Here is a 12,104-nt window from a genome sequence, read left to right on the forward strand (position 1 = left end):
CGTCCCGGTGCAGCGTGTCCTTGTTCCCCGTTGCAATACTCGCCTCGCCAAGCCCTGCTGTTTGGGGTTTTTAAAATAAACTGGCATTTCTCGCCCAGATACGGACAGTTTTGGCGCGGGACCTCCGGTCTCCGGCCCCAGGACCTTGTCAGAGCGACAGCTTGGCTCGCCTCCCCAACGGCGGCTCTGGTTTTGGCCCCGTTTCCTGGTCCCTGTTTGCCCCTCATGGTGAACCGCGGGCGGGAGCGGGACCGAGGACACCGGCGGGAGCTGGGGGTCTGGCGGGGCCCGGGGCTGGTGGGCGCCTCCATGATTAATACGGGAAAGCGGTTTAAGTTGGGCCGACGGCGCTTGCCATCCTGTTGCGTCCCGTGAATTCCCTCGTTGTAGGAAGATGGTGAGGCGGGAGGGCGGCAGGGCTACAGTCTTCATTTCTCCCGCGTCCTCATTCATCGGAATTTCCACGCAGGATGCATAGCCACATCCACGGCGTCCCAGCTGTCGCCGGCCGCGCTGATAGAGATGCAGAACGACGTCTTCAACAGGGAGAAAGGCCGGCAGTCATCGCTGACGCCCCGGGTCGAGAAGATCGAGGTTAAACTCGTGGGGAGAACGGACCCTGGCACCACGTTCGTGATGAATAAAAACGTGTCCACGCCCTACAGTTGCGCGATGCGTAAGTGCCGAGTCGGGGCGCCGCCGTCACGGTGTTGACCGAAGCGGTGCGGGCGGAGAGGATGCTGACGGCTCTGCAGGCCCCGGGAAGGTCTCTGTCGGGCACCTGGCGGTCCGCCCACTGTGGCTCCAGCTCTTGGGGGTCCTGTGGGTCCCCACAGGTCGGTCCTGTCATGCACAGGTTGTGCTAAGATTTGTTTGAATCTGGCTGAGTCTAGGGCGGCTATACTTGTTTCTGGTAGAAGAGGGCGGACCTGAAAACATTGTCGCTATTAGCTTGTCCCTTTTATTTTTATTTATTTGTGTATTTAAATTTTATTGATTTTCGAGAGGAAGGGAGAGGGTGGGGCTGGGGGGAAACAGAGAGATAGAAACATCTATGATGGGAGAGATGCATTCATTGATCGGCTGCCTCCTGCACGCCCCACACGGGATCAAGCCCAACACCAGGGCATGTGCCCTGACGGGGAATCGAACTGTGACCTCCTGGTTCATAGGTTGATGCTCAACCATCGAGCCACACTGGTCGGGCTAGCTTGTCCCTTTTGGGCGGCGCTCAGTCAACGCGAGGGTCTCAGGAAAGCATTGGGGGTGGAGGGACTGCCCTGGCTGCAGTGACCAGCTATTTTGGCTTCTTTGCCTTCCTAGTCCTCAGAGGCTAACTTCAGTGACCTCCTTACCACTTGCCGCTTGGTGTGCGGTGTTCTTGTTTACCTTTGCATGTATGTGGTAAATGTGAGCGTGGAAATGCCCTTGGGGTGGATGCGATTGGGGTAAACATGTTTGTTGTGTTCACATCTGAAGGGGGAAGCTGCACCGTGTGAGATTTGGTGTGGCAGCGAAGGGAACCGGACCGCTATGTTTATTTTTGATCAGAATGCTTGTACAGTAGCTTTGGTAGAACTGGTGGTATTTAAATTTAGAAAGCCCCCACCCCAAATAAATATACACCCATGTGCTCACTCATGTATGTGACTAGCTGCGTTGTTCAAACTTTTGGAAAAATTCGATGATGACTCCATTTAAGTGACTTCAGTTATCTGCTTAGGTTGGCCCGTAAAGTGTACACTCTCAGTGTTTGTTTACTCTGGCATTTGAATTAGTATTTATGATAATTGTTTACTTACTTGTTTTTTGAGCATTTATTGACCCTCTTCTATGTGATAGGTGTTAGGATTACAGAGGAGGATATGAGAAGCTCAGGCTCTTAAGGAGCTTTATTCACATGAAGTAGAGATGAATGAAGCTTCTGAACACCACTCAGCATGACCCCTGCCCTGAGGCTTGCTTGTCATTCATACCTTCTGTCCGTTAGTGAAGTTATGCTGAGTACCTTGTACATTTCAGGCCTGGTGCTAGGCTCTGGACATACTGACGGGTGAGCAAGAGTAGACACGGTCCCTGCCTTTATGGCATTGATGTAGTGCAGGGGTCCTCAAACTTTTTAAACAGGGGGCCAGTTCACTGTCCCTCAGACCATTGGAGGGCCGGACTATAGTTTAAAAAAAACTATGAACAAATTCCTATGCACACTGCACATATCTTATTTTGTGAGGCAAACGTGATAACCACTACACTACGGAAACACATATCTTATTTTGAAGTAAAGAAACAAAATGGGAACAAATACAATATTTGTATTTGCATGTGGCCCTCGGGCCATAGTTTGAGGACCCCTGATGTAGTGGATGATAATTTAGACCCTGTAGGGTGACCACTTTTTGAGTAGCTGTACTCGAAAACCATCTAATTAGGGAAGTAAGAGAGAGTTTGGGAGCAAGACCCCAAACACACCTAGAACCGATTTACTGTGAACGTAATAGTTATACATCTTTCCTTCTAAGTTGTGTGTGCATATACCCGAATGTATCCATGCTGCTGCTCTCTGAATATTTCAGTGTAGCTCTTGGAAAATCGTTTTATTAATTAATGATTGACAAGTTAATTTCAAACTTGACTCAGCCTTAATGAGTTTTGTAAATGGTTTGGATACTTTTGTTAATAATCAACAATATATTGGGTGGGTTGGATAGTATTTTTTATTGGTTACAGATGTAATATATAATACTTTTATGTCCAAAAAAAAGACAGCTTGCAGAATCTTGCCTTTTATTGTTTTATTTTGTAATGTAGCACTTACACATGTAGTTTCTCACTTTGAATTTTGTTAGATCTTAACCTTCAATCTATTTTAAATTTCTAGATTTAAGTGAGTGGTACTGCAAGAAGTCCATTCTGGCTCTTGTGGATGGACAGCCGTGGGACATGTATAAGCCTTTGACCAAGTCCTGTGAAATTCAGTTTCTTACTTTCAAAGATCGTGATCCAGGAGAAGTTAATAAGGTATTTCTGTTTCCATATTCTCTTTCCCCCTCCCTCACACCCAATGTTTTTCTTCTCCTTTTTAGGAAAATCTATTTTCTGTGGAATATGGAATGTGCAAATATAGCCAAGGTCAAATGTAATGTACTAGATTGTGTTTTACTTGTTAGGTTAGGCATTTTCATAGTTTAGATAATACCAGCAGCATCCATTTCTCTGTATTTTGATTTGAGGAAATGATATGGCATGCCTTTTACATTTATGTCTTTGTTCAGTTGACACTTATTGATCACCCTCTATATAGTGAGTATTTTATTCCCATGCTACTGCTGGAATGCAGCCTTTGACCATCTTCTCTGGATTATTTCAAGAACTTTTTAACTCTTTGCCTTCGACCCCCCCCCCTTTTTTTTTTAAATACTAAAGCCTTCTTTATAGTCCTATAAGAGTTTTATTAAGTGACATGACTAACGTTCATGTCACTTACCCCTAAAGAACTTGCCTACATAACTGTTCACATGACTTTCCAGGAACTGACTTGTGTGATCTGACCTCAGCCTACCTTCGAGCCTCACCTCCCACTGCGTCTTTCCACTTCCTCTTTGCTCCGGCTACACTAGAGGACTTGGTCATAATTTATCCTGTGCTATCCGGCTTGCCTTTGTTGATGCTCTTCCTTCAACTCTGAGTATTATCTTTCCTCCTGATTAAAATCCTGTTTATCTTTTAAAATGCCACTTGCTTTGTAGAACCTCCTTAGCTGCTTCTTGTTGGAATTAATCTCTTTCCTCTAGAACCTCACAACACTTGGCTAATGTCTCTAGATATAATATTTTAATTTAAATTCTAGGTACAATATTAAATTTAATTTGGCTCTGTGAAGACAGGGATCATGTCCCTATGGGACTCTGTCCTTAACTGGCATATAGTAGGTATTTAATAATATTTATCGAAATGAAATACATAAATGAGAAAATGACAGACAGTAGTAATTGCCAACATTGACTATGTATTATGTATCAGGTACTGTCTTAGATGATTTGTAGGTATTAACTCATTTAATCCTCATAAAAATCCTCTAAAATAGGTGCTATTATTCCTATTTTCCAGATAAATAAACCGAGACAAAGAGCGGTTCACTCGCTTGACCAAGGTTACCCGTTTAGGAAGTGGTGGAGCCTGGATTTGAACCCAGGCATTCTATCTCTGGAGTTCACCAGACATTACAAACATTTATGTCGCATAGATGAGGAAGTACATTTTCCTACTTGCCTTCAAGGCCCGTGTTTATACTTACTTTTAGTGTGTGTAATGTGGTTGTGTGGAATACGTTCTGGAGCAGTCTGCCACATAGCCAGGTGAGCCCACTCTTGTCCTCGGATGTGGAAAAGGGCTGATAAAAGTCCAGTGCTCAGCTATAGTAGTGCTTGTATGGGGCATAAGGTGGGCAGATGTGTGGAACTCATGCCTCTCTTTACTACTCTGACAAGTTCCTTGCATGGTACTGTATGAGGATGTCTGTGGATCAGAGAGTGCTGGGAAAATGAGGTTGCTTTGCTATCAATATGTTTAATGTGAGTGATGTACATGATGTTAGGTGTAGGATAGGAATCATAAATAATACTAGAAAGTTGAGTTTTCCCTCCATATTTATATATGTTATAGACAGGTATATATTAATATATTTATTTTACTTTAGCATGTGTTTATTAACAGATTAACTTTATCCTGAGTGAAAAGTAAAGTTACTACCAGATAATAACACTATTGGTTGATAAACATAGTGTCTGATATCTTGCACAGAAACATTGCTAACAACACGAAGTTGGTGTTTCATCCTTTGGTGGTTTTAGTTTGGTACAGATAATGTTATGGACTGATGGTCATTATTGCTATGTGCTGAGGATGGACAGATATTTGAGAAATGTTTCCTAAGTCAAAAGTCAACCTAAATGTTAATGTTGAATAGATCTCAGTGAATCTTTGTACATTTATTTTTCTAGGCTTATTGGCGGTCTTGTGCCATGATGATGGGCTGTGTGATAGAGAGGGCATTCAAAGACGAATACTTGGTCAGTTTGGTCAGAGCTCCAGAAGTGCCTGGTAATGTACACATATAAATATAAATATACTTTTTGTAATCTTTGAATATTTTGGTACCTATCTTTGCTGTTGTACAGAGTTCATTTATAATTTTTATCTAGTATAAATTACCATCATACCTACATTCCATTTATTGTGGGCAACAGAATTCATCCTATTTAATTATGGAAGTCAATAATTAATGTAATAGAATTAGAGGAGAATGTTTCTCTTGAATGTGAATTTCATGTAATTTAATTGTCTCTGTGTTTATTTCTTACCACTTGAAGCATTTATTTTCAAGTTGAACATGTGGAGGATGAGGAAATGGGAGTATAAATAGACTTCTAGAGAAAGCTACAGTACAACTTTGGTTGTACTGTGTCACTAGAAATGGCCACGACTTTGGAACTTTGGAAAGGGCCATCATTTTGGGGAGATGAAAGAGTTTATATTTTTTGTAATTTTGCTAAAACTAGGATTTTGCAATAGTATGTGTACTAGGATCACATTTTTAAAACATGTAGAAGTGTGTACAACCCAAAATATTTGAAAATCTCAATAATGATTTTAAGTACAAAACTAGTTAATTTTCTGGATGGGGGAAAGTTGGTAGAACTCTGGCAAGCACCTGGGATATTGGTAACATTTTTATAATTTGTAGAGTTGGGAGAGATTGCTAACCCTTCATTTTATGGTTAAAATATTCAGTTGTTGCAAATTGGTAACTTTCTACCCTAACAGATCTGACTTTGCTTTTTATTTTGGTTGGATTTACAGTGATTGCTGGAGCCTTCTGCTATGATGTAGTTTTGGATAAGAGGCTTGATGAGTGGATGCCAACAAAAGTAAGTATACCCTTTGGAGTATTAATTTTAGAGTCTGTGCTTTTCTTTGGTAGAATGATTCCTATGTTTTGTTGAATGGTACTGCAAATTGAGGGTATTTAAAGGAATGGATCGATCAATCTATCTATCTGTCTGTCTGTCTGTCTATCTATCTATCTATCATCTATCTATCTATTATCTATCTATTATCTACCTATCTAATGTTATCGCTATTTCAGTGAATTTAAGATAGAGACATATGAACAAAGGCACTCACAGCAGCATGGTCAGTTGTATGGAAGCTTTATGTTCTGCTTGACCTTTGCTTCTAATGCTGTCTTCCTTGTACTGTTTCTACTGCTCCTTAAAATAGTGGTTTTCAAGATGACCAGAATATAAAATATAGAAGATCAACTCTCTTGGGTGATGTGTGGTGGGGGGCCTAGAGCCTTAAACTTGGATGCCCACAGTACAGTTTGGTATATTTTGCACAGGGCTAACGATGGCATTATGTTTCCTAGTGAAACTTTCTGAATCACATAAACAATTTTTCCATATGCATTTAAAAAGCTTAATTTTACTCATCGTGTAAACAGATTTTTGTATCTTACTATTTACTAGCATTCCTACTTGTTATATCATTTTAATATTTATGAGGTTATTTCATTTGAATGAAATTGTTAACATTTCTTATAGGATTATCTTTAATAATTATTATACAGGCTGATATCTTAATTACAAATAAATTGCAAGTTTTATAGTTTGTAGAGTTGGGAGAAATTGCTAGCCCTATATTTCATGATCCAAATACTTAATTATTGTAAATTAATAACTTTCTTTCCTGATAAATTTGATTTGCTTTTGTTTTAGTTGTATTTACAATATTAAACATATAATTTAGTTAATTTGCTTTATGTTGAAACTAGAGGCCTGATGCACAAAGATTCGTGCAAGAATAGGCCTTCCTTCCCCTGCCTGCCGGTACCGGCTTCCCTCCGGCACCTGGGACCCGGGCCTTCACTCTGGCCAGAGCCGCCTTATTCCTTCGTTCCGGCCCTGCCGCCCTCCTGTAGCTCCCTCCATCCCCCGCACCCCCTACCTCATAGCAGGCATCCCACCTGGCCCTGGCTGCTCAGTGCCTGCGCGCGCACTGCCCAGAGGCCTGGAGTGGCTAGGGCTGGGCAGAACGCCTGTGTCCCGGCCTGGCCGCTGTTATCTTTGTCGCATCAATTTGCATATTCCCTCCTTATTGGCTGTGGGTGCTGCCATCTTTGTCGCAGAGTGATGGTCAATTTGCATATTCCGTCTTTATTAGATAGGATACTTTTAAATAAATAATTACAAATGTTAATACTTTTCATTTTTAAGGAGAACCTACGTTCTTTCACAAAAGATGCTAATACTTTAATTTATAAAGACCTCCCATTTGAAACTCTGGAAGTTGATGCAAAAGTGGCATTAGAAATATTTCAATACAACAGGTAAGTGTTGGCTTCCTTTAAAGCAAAATTAAACCTCCCAAAGTTATATGTAATGAAGAAAATTCAGTTCTTAAGAATTTTTATATTCTTGCCTTGGCCAGTGTGGTTCAACAGTTAGAATATTGGCCTGTGTACTGAAGGGTCGATGGTTCGATTCCTAGTCAAGTCCCAGCCCCTATGTGGAAGGTGACAGTGGAAGGCAACCAAATGATATGTCTCTCTCACATTGATATTTCTCTCTCCCCTCTCCCCTGTCCCCCTTGAAAATAAATGAAAAAATATCCTCGGATGAGGATTGGAAAAAAATTTTTTTTTTTATATTCTCAAAAGCTGAATATAAAAATTCAGGAAAAAAGTCTAAAAGCAAATTTTGTTGGAAAAAAATAAAAAAATTGAGCTTATAATAGTCACGAAAGCCTCCTTGGCATTTTTCAGAATGATATGCCACAGGAGTATTCTTTCATAAGACATTAATTGCTGAAAAACATATACTGAATTCAGAGAACAGTGGCATAAAAAATTTACTGTAAATCCTCCCAAAGTGGTTATAGAAAACAATAATTTTCAAATGTATTAATCTGTGGAACTCTTTCTAAAGCATTTTCTAGCATATTCTGGAACCAGTGTATTTAGAAACCAGTACTAATACACTATTTTAACTGAATGAGAGTAAAAATAGTACTACAGAACCAAACCACCATTGATTCTATAAGAAATTACTTGGATTATCAGAACATATCAGATCACCATGCCAAAATTCTAGGATCATGCTACCCAATAGAAATATAATGTGAGCTTCCCTAGTCGGTTTGGCTTAGTGGATAGAGCATCGGCCTGTGGACTGAAGGGTCCCAGGTTCTATTCCAGTCAAGGGCACACACATGCCTGGGTTGTGAACTCAATCCCCAGTTGGGGGCGTGCAGGAGGCAGCCAATCAATGATTCTCTCTCATCATTGATGTTTCTATATCTCTCTCCCTCTCCCTTCGTCTCTGAAATCAATAAAAAATATATATATTTAAAAAAAAATATAATGTGAGCTATCTTTAAATTTTCTAGAGACTACGTTAAAAAAAGGTGAAGTTAATTTTAATCATACATTTTATTTAAACTATATTTAAAATGTTATCATCTCCACATTAAAAATGGTAATGATATTTTATATTCTCCTTCTCATACTAAGTCTTCAGAATCTGGTGAATCTGAGGCACATTTCAGTTAGAACTGATTACATGTAAGTGTTCCATAGTTACCTTAGTGGACGGCACTGTTGGCTTTCATGCCACGTACATTAGGATTTGCCTTTCCCATACTCAGCTGCCAGTCTAGCAGAGGCGTGCAGGACTTTGGTAACTTAACTGAATGTGTGAGGGAGGGAGGGAGGGAGGAGATGGTTTTGGGGTAAGTTTGAGAGATCAGAAGAGTTTTGAATGGCTCGTGTGTCAGTGATCGGGCTTGGCTTTGGCTCCCAGGGGACAGGAGCCTCTCTTAGAGGTGGGTTGGGAGGCATAAGTATGCAAGGGAATTGGCTCCCTCAGTGATGCTTGGGACCCTGGCAGAAGGGGTGTGGCAGTAAGTGGACTGTAAACCATTCTAAATGTAAACCGTTCTCTCAAAAACTGGCTGAGGAGAAGGAGAAAGGGTTTCTTTAAACTCCTTTTTGTATTTTTAAAAAAATATATTTTTATTGATTTCAGAGAGGAAGTGGGAGGGAGAGAGAGAGAAACATAAATGATGAGAGAGAATCATTGATCACTGGGGGTCGATGTGCAACCCGGGCATGTGCCCTGACTGGGAATCAAACCCTTGATCTTCTGGTTCAACCACTGAGCCTCGCTTGCTGGGGTCCTTTTTGTATTTTTATAATTAAAATTTTTTTTTTGTTTTTGCTGCTTTTCAGGTATAAAGTAGATCTCATAGAAGAGAAAGCATCTCAGAATCCTGAGAGAATAGTTAAGCTGCACAGGTAAGTGAAAATAGAAAAATTGGCTGCTATGCTAATTTATAGTAAGGTTTAGCTTTATTGCTACCTGAATGTAGTATACAACTAAAAAAGATGAACTTGTGTTCTGTTTTGTTACTCTCATTACCTTATTTTATTGCTTTGTTCGTTGTTTAGATATAGTAGTAATTGGGAGTTTTAAATTATTTTCAGAAACAGTTGTGGTTTCTGTTCCTCATTTTATTTTTATTTCTGCATCTCAAGGGTTGAAAACCATTGCTAAAAATGTAATTTTTAAGAGATAATTTTGAAGTTGAGCAAAATATTTATAATTATGAATTGCACATGATAATCTGATTAATTAGTTACTATTTAAATATATATATAAGTAAGTTAAACTGGAATGTGCTTTCTGACTTGGGGATGAGAGAGGTAAGACAACGCATTATGCAAACTCATTTCATGGTCAGCGACTGTTTACTCAACCTCATGTTTTCTTGATTTGGACTTAACTTTTTCCTCTAGAAAACTCCTCTTTGTTTCTGTCCTATATACTGAATTCTAAACTCTGCTGCAGTGAATTGTAAGCATGTAGGCTGTCCGTTTTAGATATTGGATCCACTTAATAGCATGATGTGCTTAGTGATCTTAAAAATCTCTAGTTATATCAATGCTAATCTAGAAGAAGGTTCACTTAACTTTAAGTTTAGCCTCTTCACTTGAGATTTTTATGTCATGGCTATTGGAGACTGAATCGAGACATGTAGAATGCTCTTGGTTAGGAACGTAGCAGCAAAGAGAATGGATAGATTTCCCCCCCTACCCCCCAATGTTTTGTAAATCATTTGATTTTGAGGTTTTATTCGTTTATTTTTAAAATCAAATCAGATTTGGTGACTTCATTGATGTGACTGAAGGCCCTCTTATTCCAAGAACAAGTATTTGTTCCCAGTTTGAAGTGTCAGCGGTTCACAATCTGCAGGCCACTGGGTCAAGTCTTGTACGAAGATTCCAGGGTCTCTCTTTACCTGTTCACTTAAGAGTAAGTAAAGTGAAAGTTTCAGGTCATCCAATTTGGGTATGGGTGTAATTCTAGTCTTGATTTTTATACCAATATGAAGGACATAACATTTTAATTTCATTAAATTGTGTGATGATATTTTATAAACTCGAGTTTATGATTTAAAAACATAATTCGAAGGAGAAACATTAGTTGGAAAAATGAAACAAATTGAGATAGCATTTATAATTTTTCAATTTGGTATAGGAGAGGGTGCATGAGGAATATTGGAGTGCACACTGGTAAGATCTGGAATGCTTTTTGGCCTTATTTTGGCATGTTCTTCCTAATTTTGATGGTCTATTCATGACCCAAAGCCTATCATGTTCCATATTGCTCTAACCCTTGCTAATTCTTTTCTTATATTCCTTGGATATTTATAACATCATTCACTTAATATAATTGACTTAATTTAAATTTATGTGGCTATGAAAAAGCTCCTAGATTTATTGAATTTCGAGTCCCACCTGCGGTTGCCTTGGCAAGGCCAGACCAAATGATTTCTGGGCTAATTCACTTATTATAAATTTATGTTGCTATGAAAACGATTTATTGAATTTTGAGTCCCACCTGCAGTTGCCTTGGCAAGGCCAGACCAAATGATTTCTGGGGCCTTATATGGCCCGAGGGCTGGATGTTACCCACTCTTGTTGTAAGGTCTCTGCACCAGCTGTTCATTCTGCTTGAGTCAGGTGTGGTTTTCCCTTTAAACATACCAATGCTGGTCTTTTCCCCAGAAGGATTGACATGTACATAGTTAGTAATTTTACCTTTTATTGTAAGTTTTAGCAGCTCCTTCACTATGAAGTGGTCACTGGCCCACCCATGTCCCTCAGTAACGCCTTCAACTGACTTAATAAAATTGATGTGGTCATTATGCACTTTGACAGTTTTTATTAATGCTTAATAATTAATGATTAATCCTCTGCTACATACAATTGTTAAGGATTAAGGAAATTAGCTCTACCATTTTACTATTGTCTCTTATTTTTACTTGTTCTTGAAGGTGATTTGCTGAATCCTCTAGATTTCAATGTGAAGATGTCACAGTTGGTTCTTAAATGAACACCTTGTGCTTGATTATGATTTGAAAAATGACCTCTAGCATGTTGAAATTGGCTACTTAGGGAAAGAACCATAATCTATGGGCAAGTGGGGCAGATTTTTCTTCCCAGTATAAGGAATGCTTTCAGTGACGGTAGTGATTAAGAACAGCAGAGGAAGAATGGCATATTCAGGGCTTACGACTTTTTCTTAAATGCCAAACAAAGCAGCTGTTCTGTATGGTAGCTTTTCCCCTACTCTAATCCATGTTTATAAACATTTAGCCTCATTAGTACTGACTTTTTATGTGTTTATTTTGTTTAAAACCTGTATAAAAACTCAGTCCCCACCCTAGCTGGTTTGACTCAGTGGAAAGAGCGTCGGCCTGTGCTAAAGGGTCCTGGGTTCGATTCTGGTCAAGGGCACATGGGTTCTGGGTTGTGGGCTCAATCCCCAGTATGGGGCATGCAGGAGGCAGCTGATCAATGATTCTCTTTCATCATTGATGTTTCTATCTTTCTCTCTCTCTCCCTTTCTCCTTGAAATCAATATCCTATCTAATAAAAGAGAAACATGGTTCAAGGGCACCCTGGGTTGTGGGCTCGATCCCCAGTACGGGGCATGCAGGAGGCAGCTGATCAATGATTCTCTCTCATCATTGATGTTTCTTCT

General features: G+C 39.8%; 1 protein-coding gene across 1 annotated transcript in view; it reads left to right on the forward strand.

Annotated features, from left to right (window-relative positions):
* The first annotated feature begins 225 nt into the window (after window positions 1-225).
* Window positions 226-12,104, forward strand: part of MRPL39 (mitochondrial ribosomal protein L39) — a 14,435-nt gene continuing 2,556 nt past the window's right edge. Inside the window, exons 1-8 of the mRNA XM_005861212.2 lie at window positions 226-297; window positions 391-676; window positions 2,879-3,018; window positions 5,001-5,100; window positions 5,860-5,927; window positions 7,275-7,387; window positions 9,287-9,352; window positions 10,217-10,370. Of these exons, the coding sequence (XP_005861274.2) occupies window positions 226-297; window positions 391-676; window positions 2,879-3,018; window positions 5,001-5,100; window positions 5,860-5,927; window positions 7,275-7,387; window positions 9,287-9,352; window positions 10,217-10,370 (999 nt within the window). The remainder of the gene's footprint in view (window positions 298-390; window positions 677-2,878; window positions 3,019-5,000; window positions 5,101-5,859; window positions 5,928-7,274; window positions 7,388-9,286; window positions 9,353-10,216; window positions 10,371-12,104) is intronic.

This window comes from Myotis brandtii, unplaced genomic scaffold (genome assembly GCF_000412655.1).
Source record: "Myotis brandtii unplaced genomic scaffold, ASM41265v1 scaffold146, whole genome shotgun sequence".
NCBI lineage: Eukaryota > Metazoa > Chordata > Mammalia > Chiroptera > Vespertilionidae > Myotis > Myotis brandtii.